Consider the following 19837-nt stretch of genomic DNA (forward strand, 5'->3'; position numbering starts at 1 on the left):
TCTGGCGCTCTCCCCGCCGTCCCCTTGCGTACACCGCTAAGGGCTTCTCCTTCCCCAATGCCTACTCTGTCGCTGCTCCCAGCGCGCCCACCTACCTGGCTCTTGTGTGCTCCCGACCAGCACCCCCACGACCCACCTATGGGTCGAATCTCCCAGGCGCTGACACCCGCGACACCAAACACCAGCTCTAGGGCGCCCGCTGTGGACCCTGCGTGCTGATCCAGCCATGTGCCGCAGACGCGCACCTGCCTCCAGCCGGGCCAAAGAACTCTGGGGCCCTTCCTGAGCTCCTGGGAACCGCCTTTGCTCATCTTAATTGTCAAGGTCCTCCGCGGCTTGCAAGAGAAGGCCCGTAAAGAAACTTCTGGATTGACCAGCACGTTTCTGCACAGCCTGCTCTTCCCTGCTCTTTCGCACTGTGCTTATTCATTTATGATTAAGGCCCTGCGCTGTGAAGAAGTGACTCCTAGACTGAGCTTGGACTGTTGGAAGGAATTGGTTGGGACAACAGGAAAGGTCAGTGGGAAGAGAATGTTCCACTCAGAGGAAATAGCTGTCAAGGCCAGAAGATTCCAGAGAGCATAACGACGGCAGGTAACACTTAGCACTTACACCTGTTGGGCATAACTTCTTTCACGTTCACACATTGTTATAGGGTAGATGCCAGCTAAATTCTCTCTTTAAACAGATGAGGAAACTGAGGCACGCAAGGTTAAGGGATTCCCCTGGTCACACACAGTGGAGCTAGGTTGGGGCCTCTGTGCATGTGCAGGTGAGCATTCAGTGGAGCCTGGAGAGTGTGGGGGCATTTGGGGAGGCTGAGCATGAAGGGTGGTCTAGCTATAGCCCCAAAATGGACTTGCAGGGAGGGTAGATGGGGGCTCTGTACACAAGGTGGTTATGGTGTCTCAATGTAGATTCAAGACTGAACCTCAAAATAAACATGATGTCCAATCAAATTCATTTTCTCATGATCACTTCAAACTTTAAAGAAATATCGTCTTAAATCTAAACAATCATTTGCTGGTGCCTTAAGCCCATGCCTAGTCTACCTTTTACCCAGCAGATAAATTCCCAGTTTGTAAATGCAGATAAGAATGCTGCAAATTAGCCATTGAAGGCGTCCAGTGCAAGGCCAAAGCCTGGATATAGTGGGGACTATGAATTGGAGGGTGGGAGACTGGAGTCAGGCCCTGTACTGGGAAGGGTAGAGAGGATGATGACTGATCCTCTAATGGTGATGGGGAGAAGGGCAGAAAAGCTATTTAGGAGGCTGAATCCACAGCACTTGGTGATTGCATGCAGAGGCAGGGAACAGAGTAAAGGGGGTATTCCCTGTATCAGGCTCTGTCAGATCTCTGAATCTCCTGCCCACTTCACTGTCTTTTTCTGTGCCCCTGGGCATCCCTCTGCACTCCCCTTTGAGTCCACATCACATCATTTGGGGCCTCGGACATAGCCTGTTTCAGGTTACGTATTGCCCAATGTTGGACTCCTGGCTAGACTGGAAACAGCCCAGGGCTGGGCCGATTCTTGTAGTAACAGGAATCACTTATCTCAATTTAGGATGAGTGAAGATAGCTGTGTTCTTTAAACAATGACCTCACATTTCCATAAACAGGCTGCTCTGTGCTGTGCCCTATCAGAGATGAAGCAGACCAGCTCCCTGCCCGCAAAGCTCCCACTCTAACAGGGTGACAGGTGAACAGTCTTTTTTGAAGGCAGAATGAAGGTTGTGCTGAGGGGTCTGCAAAGTACCTGGAAGAGACAAGTAGGGGCGGGCGATGTGTGAATGGAATCCCGGAACTCTGGAACTGGAAGGGAACTGGGTGGGGGTTTCTTAGAGAAAGGTATCAAACAAGGGCTTTCCCCAGCCACCTAGCAACTGTAACCTTGGGCACGTTACTTAATCTCTTTCAGGCTGTTTTTCATCTACAAATGGGGATCCCGATTATAGGATTGTGATAGGGACTAAATTGAGATTGTATACAAAGTACTTACGTGACTGGCATACAGTAAGCACCTGATAAATGGTAGCTATTGCCATCCAGGGCCTCAGGAGCCCCCATTCATCTGCTACCCTACACCAAATTTGCATTACTGGTTTAGCACTTGTGTCACGACTAATCTTACTTTAACCCCTTTTCTGGCGGCACTTTATTTCCCACATGGTCTTGCATACAAGTGTTTGCTGAATGAAAATATACTTTCCGCAGTTTCCACCACCAGCTGAGCTTTGTCGCAAAGACTGAGGGAAAACCTGAATTACTTGGAAAGAAAAACAAATGACCAGGGTCAAGCTGTTTTTAGCATATTTCTGCAGCCAGGAGGCCTAGAGAGGGAAGCAAACTTAGGTGAAAACACTATCCTATGCAAAGTTTTGGCATCAGTTCCTTGGAGAAGAGTAAGCACTTCCCTCAAGATTCCTTTTCATCTGGATTCATGGCTTCTACAGCTCTGGCAAACATGGCCCATGTCACCAAATTCTGCCATCAGGAGAGGAGTATGACCTAGTGAATAAGAACACAGGTAGCTGAGTTTGAACCTCTCTTAACCTCTCAAGTTCTCTGCTTATTTCCTAGTCTAATTTGTTTTAGAATTAGTTAATATTTGGCCGTTCTAATTATTATAAAGCCAGCTAGGAGCTAGAGGAAATAAAACTGCCAGACTTGAATAGGGAGTCAAGGATTAGATTCAAAGTCCACATTTGCTATTTATGCTGTGATCTTAGGCCAATCATGTTCTCATCTACTTTCCCATTCCAGTTTCTCCCTGTGTAAAACAAAGGAGCTAGATTCTATGACCATTTTGATTTCCACCTCTGAAATTCTATCATTTAACTTGAAATTTCAGTGTACTGTGGGAAACTGGCCCCATTTTCTCAAACCCCAAGATCTCTGTGCTTTCTAATTAAGAAATTTTACATATTGGTATTTGTTTAATCAGATAGGTGGGGGCAGATTCCCTACAGATTTACATTAATATTCTATTTCTCTGTTGCCTTGTTAAATGAGGATAAACAAAAAAATCTAATAAGGTCCATAATCTATCCGTTAAGACATCTTGATTTGAATGATGCATTGAAAGACCTAAAACACAATCATATCCCAGAGTAACGTGTTATAGATAAGGTAATGGTTGAGAAGAAAATCAGGAAATACAAAATATTTGTTACTGCAAGCAATTTTAATACAAAAGTGTCTTGTTTTTAAACAGTTCATTGGTAGAGCTTCAGTTTCTGCCTCAATTAAAACCAATTGAGATATCACACAGCAACATGGTCGGAGCTGAAGAGGAACAGCAGCTAAAAACAGGAGCCTCAGACAGCTCCTCTTCATGGTCACTTGGTCAGTTGACTTTATTACGCACAAAAAAAGACGGAAGCAAACGGGACTTGTTAACAAGTGTGCTGGTGAACTCCTTTAAAGGACGAGCAAGTGTTTATGTCCACATTTTCAGAATAGGCTTGTGGAATTCATCCTTCAGTTTGTGGGAAGTTGATCGACCATTTAAATAAAAGAAAAATTGCAGATAAACGAATCTATAATTCACAATGCCGCCAAGGAATCGCCCCTTGCCAAGGGACTGGTCCTGGTGAGCACAGGAGTTATTGGAGGCCGGGCTGGATAGGAAGTTACAAACCAGGACTCTTAAAAACCCCAATGTTCTGACATTTTCCGAAGAGTTACAGTTACCCCTGAATTCTAGCAGCTATTTGTCCTTTAAACACCCATTACTGAAACAGTATTCAAAGACAGTATTGCAATGAAGTCCTTTTGCTGTATTATGTGCAAATGTTACCTAGATGAGGTTCCCTCTCTTCAGCTAAAATCACACATTAAAAATAATGGAAAAAGCAATTAGAAGTGCCCTCCCCTCAGTTCTTGCTAATTGAGGTGTCTGTGATTTACAAAAAAGAGTTCCTTAAACACTGCAGGATTCTTATTTATTTTTTTTTTAAATATAATTTATCTTGCTGAGATAGCAAGTCAAGTTTATAAAGATGCATTTAGGAATAATCCTAAAAGATAAAGCAGGTTTATAACCCTGCACCACGCAGAAACCCTATTTAGAGGCTTTTTTCTTTTTCTTTTTTTTTTTAATACATATTTGTATCTTGACCTTTTCACTTGTTTTTCTCAAATATTTCATTTCTGGGCCCCATCCATTACAGGGTTACCAGGAGGCAAATTTTATCTACATAAATATTCACATGAAAATAGTAACTTACAAAAAGAAAAAAAATAAGGCAGCTTCATAACACAATTATTCTTTTACACTTTTAACAATATAACTTCTCCCGTTCAGAATAAATATACACCCAATGTATGGAGCAGGATTCAAAGTGGACAGAGGGATGGGGGTGCTTGTACAGTGTTATCGCTTGGGACCCAGAGTCCTGGGGGAGGCAGTGGTGGTCTTCTTAGATATGGTTGGGATTTTGGAAGGCTTGTTCAGCCCTCTCCTGGAGTTGCCCTGGCCCCCAGCGGCACTGCTTTCTGAAGTATCTGAACAAGCAGACTGCGTCTCTAAAAGGTCAAAGTCAGAGGCATCACTTCCTCGCCGGCTGCTGGCTCGACTCCCGGCTCGGCTCCCAGCTCGGCTCCCAGGGCGACTGGCTGACTTTTTAGGGTCTAGAATTCAAGAATAAAGCAGCAGCCTTAATAGAGATGTCAGGGTTCTGAACCTAGTACCACCGTGCGACCTCAGACAGAGCCCTTCCGAACTCCCATCTCCTCATCTACACAGAAGTCGCTAAAAGCTTTTCTGGCTTTGTGAGTCTGCTAAAGAAACTTGTCTCCTGAGGATTAGAAACCAGCTTCTATCAGGGGCACTGTTAACCTCATATGTCCCCAAGGTGGTGTCGAGCAGGACTGATAACTGGGGTCAACCATGGGCAGATTGAGAATGGGGGTGAAGTGATGGCAAACAGATGTGATCTTCCCTTCACTGCTCACCAGCAGTGATAATAAATAAATATGGGGTATTGGAAAAAGTAACTAGAGAACTGCCAGTCGCAACACTGGACAGGCTTCTGTGGAAGGCCCTGCTTCAGGAAGCCCGTTCTTCCTTTTATATTCTCTCAAATATGATCATTTCTGACCAAGAACAGGTGGTTTGGCTTTGGCTGTGGAAGCATCTGCTCGCAGAAGGCAAGACTGAGCTGGCTGTAGTGATAGGAGAAAAAGTAAAGGTCAGAAAATCTGCAGGTCTGTCTTTCTGGGCATCACACCTAAGTGCTGCTCTCAAGGTCTGCTCCTTGTGGAGCAGTGAAGCACTGACGATGGGCTGCGGTTTCCCAATTCCGGGCCTGGCCGCCCCCTGCCTCCCATCCCAGTGCACAGGTATTATGACAGGTACTTACCTGCCCGATTAGTTTTGGCACCTGTGGAGGCTGGGGAAGAACTATTGCTAGTATCACCAGCAAGGGATGTTCGACTAGAATGAAAGGTTGGTGTTGGCCGTTTCAACTTACTGCCTGTTGATGGAATAACCTTAAAAAAAAAAAAAATAAAAAGGTTATATTTACTCGGTGAAATCTTTGATAGAAACTAAAATATACAATTAAAAATTTAAAAGGCTTCCTTATGTCTAACTGAAAAGCAAATTAAAAGTCCAGGAAAACAAAGACTGATTTTGAGAGTGTCCCAGGTCATATATTTTGATGATTCCCAAAATAAAGGTTTCATGTTCCAATTTAAAATTTCAAAATACTTCCAATACTCTTTATCTTACTGCCAAATTTCCACTAGAAATGGAAAAAGAAATCCTCAAATGGACAATAGTTATAATGAACAAAAATATAGCGAATGAGTAAAGGAAAAAAATCCAAATAATCCCAAGCATCAAAGTTTTGGGGTTAGAATGTGAAATGAGTTCTAGTCCCAAATATTTAATATGGAGAACCAAACATTAATCTCTATCACTAGGTAGGTGCAGAAACTTCAAGTCTTTCAATCTATTTACTCACTAGTTAAATGCAGGGAAAATTACTTGACTTGTGGATTGAATGATCAGAAGTACACAAGAGGGGCTACTGTGATATCAGGAGCCAGAAGACCTGGGCTTGGGTCTGGGTCCCATGATTCACCTAAATTAACATCTGTGTCTTTACTTCTCTCTCAGGAAATCAGGGCTAGGTCTTGCCTTTCGGACTTCATTTCTCACCTACCCCCTCTCGTTCAGTCCATCCCAGCACCACTAGCCTCCTTGCTGTCCCTCTGACAGCCCAGGGAGGTTTCCTGTTTGTTGTCTGTCTTTCCTGTATTAAAGTATAAACTCCATAAAAGCAGGGATTTTGTTTTGTTTACTATCATACCCTCAGCACCTAAAACACTGTCTGGCACAGAAGAGGGGCTCAATAAAAACTTATTGAATGGATAAATCATGTGTTGAAGCACTTCCTAAACTGGAAAAGAGCTGCTACCAGTAGGAGCTACATTTCCTGTTTTTTAAATAAAGACAGTAGTAGACCTAATTTGGAGAAAGAGTATTTTAAATTTGTTTAAAGTATCACTTTGTGCCACAGCATGATATTCTATTTTTTCTTTGAAATCAACTGTGTAAATTGTTTTCCAGGACCTTTAAAGATGTTTATACAAACAGAAGAGTAAAGCAACACATTTCATTGTGATTCTTGTATTTCTTTAATTTATAAAGAAACAGCAGAAGCGACAGAAAGTGATTAACATTTAAGCGCAAACCCTCCTGGCCCACACAGGAGGAAGAGCACCAGTTTCAGAATCTATCATTGGTGATGACCACAGCCCCGGAGAACCTAGGCTGGGATCCGCAACAGGAGATGGCCTGGCTGCAGAACACCAACAGGCAAGGAAAGATGAAATCACAAAATGAAACGAAAGGTAACACCATAAGACAAAACAAAAAGGGTGACCTATCAGAATCCTATGAGAATTTGCAGTTCATAATTAAAACATTTAAAATTTTAGAACCTTTGGAACTTTCATGAAACTGGAGCCATTAAGGAAGAAGAAAAGCAAGAAAAGCAGGTTGAGTCTTGGGGTTTTAGTGGCAATAGGTCCCCAGATCATATTCTAAACCAGATCTGTTTCTGAACTGGAGTTTTAGCTTGGAGCGGGGTGAATCCCAATGCAGTGGTCCATTCACAGGCATTGGCTTCTTGTACCTCTCGAAATCTCGGGCTGAAGCACTACATGACTGAAGGCAGTGCGATCTTCTGAGGCACAAGAACCCAATGTTTCCCAGCATGAGCTGGAATGCAAATTGTCCTGCTATCAGATAAGCTGCTAGCCCATGTTTTGTTTCTGAAACACTGCTCTTCCAAAAGTGCTGGGGCATTTTAATGATCGCACATGAACATGCTCGACTGTTCATATGCATTCCAATCAAGGCTACAGAAACCCAAGTGCCTGGGCCAAGAAATCCAGAAGCTAAATTCTGAGCCTCAGAGCAGTGTTTGCTGATAGTGCGCTTGGCTGAAGTAGGCAACACCCACGTCCCAAACTAGCATAGTGACGCCAACCACCCTGGGGATGTGGCTCAGGGAAGGGGCACCACTCTTCTGTTCTCAGCAAAGACAGAAAACTCTTGAACATGCACCATACTTGAATTTCAAGTGTTCATAACTCATCTGTGTATCTGACAACTGTAGGTTCAAAGAAGCCTGATTATAAATAATATTAATATACAAATCACCAGGAATGACCTATGTTTATCACCCTCAACCAATATCATTCTAAAGACTATTAGAAAGTTGTTAAACAATCTAGTTTTAGGCATCTCTTATTTATTTCTGATTTTGGTGAATTTGAGTTAGAAACACCTGAAAAACACTTGACTAGATGAATTGGCTGTGAGAGCAAGCACCATAAAGATGGAAAAGAGCATGGACTTGTGTCAGGAAGAGCGGCCGGTCAAGTTCTTGGCATCAGCGAGGGCCTCGCCTTGACTGTGTCTTTTAGTCAGCAAAGCCATACTCTACCTCGGGGCTGGGCAGCTGGAGGTCAGGATAATGACTGTCCCTGACAGGGGTGCCAGCTTTACTGTTTACCAACCAAGGTTTGTCATAACAGCGAGAGAACTGAAGTGGCGTCTGCGAAATGGAATCCAAAGGGAAGGACAGGAACAATTGAAAATGGAACAGAAAGGGAGCAAATTGGGAACATAAAAAAACAAATAGAAGACACTAAATTTTAAAGAAACAGAAAACAAAAACAATATGCACAACAGTCCAATGGGATGAAAATAACCAGGCAGAAAGGCAACAGCATTCTTCATATACAACCCATCCTAACGACAAACTTTTCTGCTAGCTCCAGCTGCACAGACAGTGCCTGGATTTTCAAAATCCGTAACTCTGGATGGGCTGAAATTCAAACTGAGAATATGTGGAAAAAAAAAAAAAAGTACTTCTGACTTAATGATGGGAGTCCATATTTTAGTGAACGTCCTTTGCAGTCACCTTAAAGGCCCTTATTTGTGTACTGCTAGGGCCTGGTCAGCCTGGCCTAGGTAGAGCTTGGTGTGTATGTCCCATGTTCCTCTTCTCTGAAGCCTTTCAGAGGCTACACTGAACAGTGACATCTGCAAAGACGGAGGTGGGGAAGGAGGCCATAAGGGTGTTCAGTACGTACCTTAGTACCACTTGCTGGGGTGGCTGGAGAAGACGGCATGGATGTACAGCTGTGGTTACTCTGACTAGCACTTGAGCTGGAGCGGGTAGGGGAAGCTGCCCGGGAAGACGGTTTGGACCTTCGACCCCGTGACCGGAAAGGTGTCATTCCCTGGGACGCTCCCTCAGGGAGGATGAATTTCTCTCTAAGTTCAATGTTAGTTCTACCTCGTGCTATAAAAGAAAATAAACACACACACACACACACACACTAACGTTAATCTTAAAAAAATATATCTTTGATGGTCATACAGCTGCTTGACCCCATAAATTATATAAGTTATGAGTTTAGTACTATCTGTGGATTCTTCTAAAATAAGAGATTAATCCATGAGCTATTAGCCTTGTCATGATTCTTGCACACAGCAGACACATTAATAAGCCCTTTAGTTTGCTGTAATCAAGAAATCTTTGTATACAAATGTATACAGAATGCTACTGCATTCTGCTGTCACGAGTGTATCTTGCCACTGTCACCTGGGGTAAGCACATTGTAGCTGGTCAGGGAGAGCAGATGCAGCAGTACAGACTTCTGAAATCGAACCCCTTTTCTCTCTCATAGGACATGTGTACTTTTTAGTCAGCTCTTGCAGGATACATGGTAATAAAAATGTGGAGAAAAACAGATCATTGAAATTGACATTGTCCAGACTCTTCTATTTGAATTCAGTCGATAACAATCCTAAAGGGGCCCAGGAACTTGGGACATTAAAAAGGTCAGGACAGAATCACTAAGAAGTAAACATGTGGGAGGAGAGAGAGAAAGAGAGAAAGATCAAGACCATGCATTAAACTTGCCAGTGAGGAACTGTTAGGTTAAAAACTGAAAGCTTGAGGGACATCTACAAGTGGGAGAGAAACAACAAGGTAGAAAGAAATGGAAACAGCAGTGAAGGCCAACAGGTGCTGTCCGAGGCTTTCTAGAGCTATAAGACCAGAACTTAAAATGTGGATTCAGTCAGAAGATACCAAGTACGGCCAACACAAATGTTAAATGTGAAAGACGTCAATTCAAAAGAAATAATTCCTCTGGAATATGTTCTTAGATTATTTCTCACTGAAAGGTGTTATATTCCAATAACGTTCTACTTCCTCATCCATCCTCAACTATTTGCTTTTTAGAATGTAGTAGAAAGATCTACACAAACAGGACTGCTGGTGAAGCTGGGGAAAAGAGAACCATTATAAACAAAATATTTGTGGTTCTTTTTTATATTAGATTTTTTACTTTGGCCAGAAACTACAAGTCTAGAAGGTTACAGTCAATTGTGCCTACTCTCGCTTCTGCCCAACCCAGTATGTCCTCAAGAAATCTGAGGAATCTTGGTAGATTCGGATTTTAAATCCGGTTGTATGGGTGTCCCAGCAGAGTGCTTCCATATTCCTACATTAAATCCAAATTCTTCTCAATATATTATGTTGATATGACATACCAAAGTATCAGGTTAAAAGGGCTAACCTGGATGTCTAAACCTCCGAGTTTACAGTCCAGGCCCTGCTGCCAACCAGGTGTTCCTGCTCTGGGTGGCCTCGGTTTCCTCAGGGTTACGAGAGGGGATTGGGCTGACTGATCTCTAAGACTAGGGTCTTCCTTGTCTGCATGGTCTATGATTTAAAGAAATGCTAAGCTGTTTCTTTCTTTCTTGGGCCCCAACAGAACGTGCCCCTTGCAGTTCCTTCCCTGGCCCTCAGTTCTCTAATAAGCATTTCTGGACTTGAGTGCTATACTCTGTGCCTACACTAATGAGTCTCAAAAAGAATTTCCTTCAGCACTAACTTAGGTACATCAGTAAGACTTCACATCACTAAAAACTTATTTATCTTGTGTTTGCTGAAGGACATCCTAAGAATTGTTTATTGCCTTAAGCCATAAAGAACTTCAGATGTGTGGTTAAACCTAGTAAACATTTAATAGTTCACTTCTGAATCAACTCTCCCAGAAAACAACAAGAGTGATTCAAGAGGAAGACTGTGAAATGGCATCTCAGATGAGGGTAACGACATTTTAAATGTAATAATGTAATGACAATATTCTGTTTCCCATGCTCTGTATAACTTACTAAGTGTGATCAGGGGCAGCAGTACACTTGACTGTCACCAGCAACCAGTCAGCCTCTCTATGTCAAATACAAAGAAAGAGCAGCACTCACAGAGGCTGAGGTCAAGGAAAGTCATGGTAGAGCTGGGACTAGCACTGATGTCTTCCACGCCCCCACACCCCCTCGGCTTTTTACATCATCTACGCTAGTTGTCTCCACTCTCCCCTCATCCCACTCAGGCATAGTTCTATCCCCACCATGCCACTGAAATCACTCTGGCAAATAAACACTAATAATTCAGGAGGGAACACTTCTAATTGTAGAAGTTTGTAAAAGACAAAAAAAGTACAGAGAGAATAAAAATTGCTTAATCTTACAACCTAGAGGACATCACTATTAACATGTTGGTGTGTCTTTACTCCCTTGCACAACTGTATATAATATTTAATACAGAAATATGAGAACATTTCTTCATGCTCTACATGTCATGCATAATTTCAACCAGTGGCAAAGTATTTCATCATATGGACGTCAATTTAACCAATCTTATGTTTTTAATTTGCTTACAATCTTTTAAACATCGTATACAATGTGATAAACAACTTATAAAATTTTTGCAGACATCTGATGTTTTCCTTAGGATAAATTTCTACAAGTGGGTTTGCTAAGAAGAAAGAGGCAGACTTAAGGTTTCTGATACATGTCAAGTGATGTCTAAAATTTTATACCAAGGTACAGTCTCCAAAATAATGTACGAATATATTCGATTTACTTCACTCTGGCCAATGCTCCTGTATTATTGAGGGAGAAAGAGTGAGTGAGTGAATGAGAGAGAGAGAGAGGGAGGGAATGCGCATGTGTGCAGGGGGAACACACATGTATGTATGCAGGTAAAAATCTACCATGTGACAGGTAAAAACAGCTCTCTGCTGTTAATATGCACGGAGGGTGGGATGGGGGGTTATTAACTTCTCTTTTCCTGAAGCACTCCCCTCCCTTGGCTCCTAGGACACTGCTCTCTTGCTTCTGCTCCTTCCTGCCCACTTCTTAAACATTGATATTCCTTTGGGTTCTGTCCAGTCCTGTTCTCCCTCTTAGATTTTCAACCTGGTGATGAGCTCATCCACCTGAGACTTCAGTGCCATCATAGGTCATGGCTGACTCCCAAATATATCCCAGCAGACCCTACTCCTGGAGGTCAGAGGTTTTGCCAATCATTGATTAGACATGGTCAAAGCCAGAAACTTGGGAGCCAATACAGGTCCCTCCCTCCTGATGGCAGTTTGGTTTATTGATAACCTTCTAATGCTTCTTGAGTCCTGGAGTCTTTCCACGCCCTCCTACACTGTGTGGTTCAGGCAGCATCTCCTCCACCCTGGATACTGTAAGGGGCTTCTAACTGGCCTCCTTGGTTCTCATCTTATTCCCCATTCCTCCCTTACTCCTCACCCCTGACTGCAATTCTCAGTAAAAATCTGATATCTGTAGACGACTCAAAAATCCTTCCATGGTCTTTCATTGCTAACAGAATGAAGGATTTGAGGAATCTCCTACAAAAACAAGTTTAGTAAATACTGTATGCAACATTTCCCCGTGGAAAGCCCTAACACAATTGCTACTTTGTAAGCTCTGAGAAATCCTGCAGTAACGAAATATGCATTTGACCATTATTATTTTTTTTTTTGTTTTTGAGGATCACGTCTTGCAGACCAGACTCTGAAGGTAGCCATTTCAAGTTCAGTTTTCAATTACCAAAGAGGCCATCATTTTCTAAGGAACTTATGCTAGCCACCTGATGTTGGCTACAATAGGCTTGTTAACATTTGATTCTAAGCTATCGTTCAATGGGTATAGTCTTGGTTTTATAAGATGAAGTTCTATGGATGGGTGATGGTGATAGCAAAACAGTGTGAATGTACTTAAATGCCATTTAATGTAAAAATGGTTAAGACAGTAAATTTTGTTATTTATGTGTATTTTATCATAACTTAAAAAAAAAAAAAAAATCAGTTCTAAGCCAAACCGTGTCTTAAATCTTTAGAAAGTTTTTCTATATTTTCACTAAAATTTGGGAGAACTAATTGGTGTAATGCTCAAAAACATACACAGTACCCTAGGGTAAAGGTATATCTATTCATTAGGTGGGGGCATTGTTTTTATCTCCATCCAAAACATCATGATTTCCTTTGCCATGGATGGATTCAGAAGCTGAAATCTCTCATTCTGGCAGTACCAGGAACCTACCTAGTTGAAGATTTTCACTTTTTACATTTGGCTAAAGCAATGTGCAGTTTGAGATGTCTTTTTAAACAGTTGTGTAAAAATAAATGATTGTAAACACTGGTATTATAACCTTGTGTATTCTGTCTTCAGTATAAGAATCGCTATGATCCAGAGAGCCAAGGAAAAGCAACGAATACAAAATCTACTCCAAGTGGAGCTTCTAGAAGCCACAGTGACCCTCACAGGATCCTAGGCAGCTTCAAGAAATTTTTCTCATGATGCTCATGCCTTTCCAAGTCACTTATAGTCACCCGAGCCCTTAAGTGTTCACCTCCTAGCACAATTTTTATTTGAATAGAAGTAGCTCATCCTGTCCATCACTGGTAGAGTTATAATAGCTAAGGCTGCCGGGGAGTTCCGGATTCTGCAACCAAAGGAATTGAGATGATTATTGAGCTCTAGGAGGGCACACCTATAGAGGCAGAGAGGAAAACCTTACCTTATGTGCTCCAAGGGATGCTGAAAAGGGTACTATGTTCCACAGAAAATAGCTACTAGATGGCCCTCCAAATTTCCCTGGGGTTCCAATTTTTAGCTAATAAGGACAACGCAAGCAGTGCTCTCCTTGGCCAGCAGCATAATGTTATCATAAATACAGCAAGAAGAGCAGGCAGCAAACAGGCATCCAAAGATCCCAAAATGTCACATGCAGTGCCTCTTTTGTTTAGTCCAATCATACATGACACAGAAAATAAAACCTCATTAATAGATTTAAAAAGGAATAATGTTGTTTTACTGAGTTAAGGTTAAAATGATGTCTATTACTCCTCATTTAAAATAATGAAAGAGGACTTTTATATCAAGGAAATTGGTTTGTAATATAATTAAATTCTAAAACTGATTAAACCCTTTCCAGTTTTGACCAGAGGTGTTTCAAAATTAACTATTTTCTTAAAAAAAAGAATTAATGAAAATTGTTACTCTGGTTTAGTGGAATAAATGCAGAATTAGTTAAAATAAGAGGAACCATTTATGGGAATATCTGAATTCATGTGAGAACTGTACCTTTTAGATCTAAATGCTTCAGAATATGACTATAAACCACTTCCAAAGAGGTTATGTAACCATACTATAAACATTTTTGCTAGGTTTATAAATAAGCCTTAATACTTTAATTATGCAGGCTGAACCAGTAATGCACACAAAATGGGGGAGGTGGTGGGTATGTCAGTTCCTGAGCCACACAGTGTATCGGTCAGGAGCACATACTCTACAGCCCGACTGTCTTGGATTTAATCCAGTCTCTGCCATTTATTACTTGTCTGTTCTTGCTTAGGTAAGTTATTTAACTTTCCTATGCTTCAATCTCCTATTATTATCTCTAAAATGGAGATAACAATAATAACTACACCTTGTGTGGGTGTAAATGTGTTATTGTAAAGTGTTTATAATAATGTGTGGCGTATAAAGTTATATGAGTATTTGTGAAATAAATAGAACTCAACGAATTCTATGGGTTTTGGCTCAATAAGAGTATTATATGCTGTCAACTTGTAGTTGTTAGAAAAGCTATGGTTTGGCTATTTCAAAGCATTCATAAAGGCAGCAAATACAGAGCCAAGAGGTGCTACAGTTTATGAAGCAAAGCCATTCTCAGCAGGATGGGGTAAGGGTAAGAGGGACAAAGCTTAAAAGCCAACCTATGGGAGACTGACTGGAAATCGAAGAGCTGGAATCAGAGTGCTTTATTTTACTCCCAGGATGGTGAACTAGAACAAAAAATATATAAACACAAAGAAACAGAGCAGGAAATGCAGAAACTAGTCAAGAAAGACACACTGGCAGACAGTGGGGGAGCCTCTTGTATACCCACATGCAGCTTGGCTAAAAGGAAAAAGGAAAGGACGCAGTTGAGAGGATTTAGCAACTGGAATTTGGTTATTTCTCCCCTTGCTGCGGTCCTTACACGTCTCTAGCTGTAGGTGCCACCACTCATATTAGATGTACTGTTTTCTTTTGTCTTTGGGCTGTAATGCCAGCCTTTTCATGTTTAGCAGACATACTCCACGGTCTTGCTTAGGTAATCATCTGTCTTAGAAGTGTTCAGGCTCACTGCTAGGTGTTCCTTATCTCGCCTCCTGGTCAAGGGAACGCCCCAGTCCTTCCTTGCATGGGAGGGGCCTGATACTCTCCCCTAGTTTCAGACAAAGGGGTCTGGAGCATAACAGGGACCCAATAGGGCTTCATCAGGCTCCTTTCTAGGCTACTGTTTATTTAACACCACACACCGTAACAGTCGATGACACCAATAAAGTCTCATTACTGTCTCCCCCAAGAGCATGAACCTCTCCTGCTTTCTCCCCATGGTCTACTCTGTCATCCCCAAGTTCTAATCTGCGCTAGTGAGATGACATCTGGACAGCTCAACAACAAAATAAATGAACAGACCCTACCACCAACAGTTTGTATAAGCACAAAAGACCAGTGGCGAGGGCGTACCTAACGTGTAATTCATGTTCAGGATGGTTCCTTACCTCGGCAGGGGTCGTTTTTCACTAAAAATTCGTCCAGGGCCATCCATCCTCCACCGACGCGGACCATCACGGTGCTGCGCAGGATGCGGACCAGCCGCAGCTGCTGGGAGTCTCCGAACTGCAGGACCAAGGAGAAGCTGATGAGTGCACGCCTCGGCGCAGGCAGACCACCTGCCAGAGCAGACTGTATTCAGATGCAATGGCCATTTGACAGTGTGGAGAGAACTCTATTTTGCATTTTTCACAAAAGAATTTAAAATATGGAAAAGCCAAAATATCAATCTAAAGGCCAGTGGCTTGATATATACTTTCCACTGGGATAAAGTTGACTTCTGATGGTTATGCCCCAGACCAAAAGGGGAAGGAAGAGGGTAAACAAAATGTTAGCTCACTGATTCTTTTAAAGATTCTACCCAAATTAAAACCCAGTAATAAAATTTTTCATAAAAGGTAGATATAAGGTAGATGTCAACTTCTGAATACAGTGTGCTCCAAAGTTAAATGGAGACCAGCAAATAATATTTCAAGCTTATGGAAACTCTTGCAAAACCATTGTTATTATTACAAGCTTAGAAGGAAATTTGATTTTCCGCATCAGGTTTTCAGAAATAAACCCAAAGTATTCTCTAATTGTGATGTCACCAGCAGAAAAGTTTCTTCTGTTGAAAAAGTGATTAGGTCTAGTATTTATACTAAAATTTAGTTGAAGAAATCAAAATTTTAATTTACCATGCTGATTATAAATAGTATTCAACAATCATTTGGGGATGTTAAGCATGACTTTCTGATATTTATTTTTCTCTTTTTTCTTGCCTAACATTCTTACTTCTCAGCTCCACTAACATTTGAAGTTTCCCACTGCATAAATTACGCTCTTCCCAAAATAAACTATAAGACAACAAAAGAGAATTATGCTGAGATTCCAAAACAAAAATCGAACTGTTGGAGAAATAGCATTCCTAAAGTTATTTAATTCAAGGAAAATGTTGGGGGGAGAGGAAGGAAAGGGATTATTTAATCACTTCATTAGGATTTTCAAAGTTATAAAGAAAAATCATAACTTTGAAATAATGCACAAAACCTAAAATGTCAGAAAGGAATGTATTTCATTGCACTGACTTAAGTGCAGTTTATATAGGTAAGGTGACTAAATAAATATCCCCCTTCCCAAAACTTTACTTTGAAAATAAAGAGTCCCATATCTTTCATCCCATACAGTTTTCAAGTTTTTATACAAGGTGACCACAGCAATAGCATGGTGTAGTGTGAGGAGCACTGCAGTGGGGACCGAGATGTGAGGGAATAAACGTCCTGTCCTGGGAAGGAAGCTGCCCCTCTGGCTTCTTCAGGAGTCTCCCTCAGACACTGGCCCAATGAGTGAAAATGGGGAGACCCTTTGGGAGGAATTGAGGATTCCACCACACCCAAGGGCAGTAATGGCCTGACTCAATTCAGAGTTCTAGCCAGACAGGTGAGGAGAGGAAGGAAATAAGGGCCTATGTGTTCCAGGGTGAGTCAGGAAGAAACCCCAAGATGTACTTTATTCTTACCTTACTGTGCCCTGTAATTTATTTTCAGTCTTTAGAATTACTCCATATATTTCATTCTTTTTCTCTTTAATTTCTTACTAAAGCTCCCTCTGAAAGATTCTAATTTGTTTCTGCTGAGCTACGGGGAAAAGGAGGTTTGACCCAAGCCAGTAGCCCAAGCGGCTGGGGAAGCTGAGGACAGAGTGATAAGTGGTGGAAGGGGTTATAGCAGCTCTAAAAATGGGGACATGAACAAAACTGGCAGAGCTGGGTTGTCAGTGAGGCAGAGCTCAGAACAAAGTCTGAGTCAGAACAGTACCTTGTTTCCTTCTCTTAAATGGAATTTCCCTTGCAATGACATGAGTTTTTGCAGTGGTTGTATTAGCTGTTTGACTGTTGGCATGTGACCCTTTAGGCCTCAGATGTTTTACGTATAAAATAAATTGCATAATTCTGTTCCCAACAATGGAGCCAACTCATCTAACCCTCTGCTGGTCAACAGAACAGTAGGGAAGGGCATCAGTGCCGCTTTGAAGGGGCCCTTGGTACCTGCATGCAGTCATCGGCAAACGGTTACATCTTCTAGGTACTACTTGGCACTCTTATGCAATGATTTATTTAAATCAAACTTCACTGTTCTTGTCTTTAGTTTCTTTCTATCCTGTTCTCCCCACTGGCCTAGAAGGTTACTGTAGCAAGTGATTATTATAGCGCCTGGAATTTAATGGTGGCCAAAGGCCTCAAATCAACTTGGTGTTTCTGATTTCATATCACAAGACAAATTTTACTCATGCAACTTCCTTCCATTTGAAGACACAGGACCCCAGAGCCCTCAAAAAGATCTGAAAGGTTAGTGTTACCAAGTGGAGTCAAAGGCATTCAATCTTTCTGCAAGTCTAATCTGATCTCATTAGATTTTGGCTGGCGGGCATAATCAGCAAACTTCAGGCCAGGGCCAATTACAATTTCCACACTATACTTCTCTGGTACCTTATAAGTACCAAATAAGTGTTAATATTATTAATATTAATAAGGTATTTAAACAGACAGTATTTACCCCAAGGCTTTTTAACTTAGTGTACATTATAAAATTTGTATTAACTATCAAAAGACTTTGGTATAAATCAGAAGTGTGCTATCTGGTATTGACTTCCAACACAGAAGTACAAGACCAGGCTCTTTTTAGAAGGATAGACTGATATCACAGCTTCAATTTCTCCTGAACCATATTACTTATAACTCAGTTCAGCATAATATCATCATCGTCTTTAGCCAATCTAACTGAATGGAAAATTTCATCTCTTTAAAAAAAAATAGACATATCCTTCTGCTGCTAAGACAGCTCTGTAACAGTAGCCCTGTTAGCAGTTTCTCTACTTGGTAAGACAACCATATGTGATGCAGGCATGCTTCAGATTACATCCTCTCCCCACAGCAAAGAACAGGCAGCATTAGCTACACAGACCACTTCCACCAAGGGGAATGTTGCAAGGCACACTGTACCTGATTGCCGAGGAAGAACTACAGACAGTAAGAGCAAAGGACGGAGAAAAGGAAGGAAAAAAAAACAAAAAAAAAAAAGAACATTTTATCAAATTAAAACTATGGAATGAAAATATGTAAACATGTTACCAGTCTTCAAGCATAATGACACATGCTAATCATATTCTCACCAACCTCCTGCCACAGGGATGTGGTTATACAAATTAAGACCTAACTTTTCCATTCTATGTCACTCTTATTAACTCATTTCTCTCATAGGTAATTAAAAAATCCCCAGCAAATAAAACTCAATAAGCAAGCAAAAGACTGCTTGGAGCTTTATTAACTAAATGCACTGAGCTGGTCCAAGGCAGAGTTAGCCAACACACCTCAGCTAAGAGTAGCACCGTGAGCTTTTGGTGTACTTTGAAGACATTTTCGATATACTAATGGAATCTAGTTTTTTCCTGTTTCTAACCTGGTGCTTGTAACTGTAATCTGACATGGCCATTTAAATCAAATCCTCTTTGCCAATCCTAGATTTTCCTTAGGACTTCAGAGAACACCTGACGAGCTGCTGAATATATTTTAGGAGCCCTGTTGCAGACCTCTCCTATGTCCTGACTCTGGTCCTAAAAAAAAGCTAAACACAGCATAGTTCACTGTCAGTTATGGCCGCACTCAGCAGGGCTTCCAGGAAAGACTACTGAGCCCGGCACCACACGGTGCATCCAGGCCTTTTGTAGCCCAGCTCAGTGTAGGCAGAGCGATCTTTGGGGCCTTGACACAGTTCCTCTGGCCCTCTCTGAGCCCAGGCTCATAATGACCAACTCTTTGGTCAGTTAACAAGTTATGATCAGTCATTAGATAACTGCTTCCTTATCTTACAGTAGAGGTGTCTTCATTTCTCTAAAGACTTTAGTCACCAGTAAAGACAAGACTCTGAAATGTCTCCTATACTGAATTCAAGTATAAGCTACTGTTAGCTAGATATGGCACACTTTTTCAGATGGACCTATGTTAGGGCACTAAGCTTAGCCCAACACAACACCTGAAAGTTGGAATCCATAGAGACAAGGGCCAAAGAATGACCATATCTCATGTCCCACTGGCTCTGGTCTTCCAATCACCAGCATGGGAAGCAAGGTGGAATCATCGAGTCTGCTGTGTGTCAGGTTGCTTTCACCTGTAAGGGACATGTGGGTGGAGCGACTACCACAAAGGACTGCTTTGCTCTTCCTTACCCGGTATTTATTCTCTCCAATTTGCTCCACCTGAAACCTTTTTGCACATTTGCATTGAGCCACTTGTCTTGTGACCTATTAGTTGTGAACAACAAAAAAAAAATGTAAAGGGTAAAGTAATACTTCTTCAAAG

At 41.6% G+C, this 19837-nt stretch overlaps 1 protein-coding gene across 1 annotated transcript in view; it reads right to left on the bottom strand.

Moving 5' to 3' along the window:
* Positions 1 to 3654: 3654 nt before the first annotated feature.
* Positions 3655 to 19837, bottom strand: part of MACF1 (microtubule actin crosslinking factor 1) — a 297622-nt gene continuing 281439 nt past the window's right edge. The window contains 5 exon segments of the mRNA XM_039850987.1: positions 3655 to 4634; positions 5366 to 5495; positions 8616 to 8827; positions 15450 to 15567; positions 19705 to 19779. Of these exon segments, the coding sequence (XP_039706921.1) occupies positions 4378 to 4634; positions 5366 to 5495; positions 8616 to 8827; positions 15450 to 15567; positions 19705 to 19779 (792 nt within the window). The 3' untranslated portion in view covers positions 3655 to 4377.

Source organism: Pteropus medius, unplaced genomic scaffold (assembly GCF_902729225.1).
Source record: "Pteropus medius unplaced genomic scaffold, Ma_sr-lr_union100, whole genome shotgun sequence".
Taxonomy (NCBI): Eukaryota; Metazoa; Chordata; class Mammalia; order Chiroptera; family Pteropodidae; genus Pteropus; species Pteropus medius.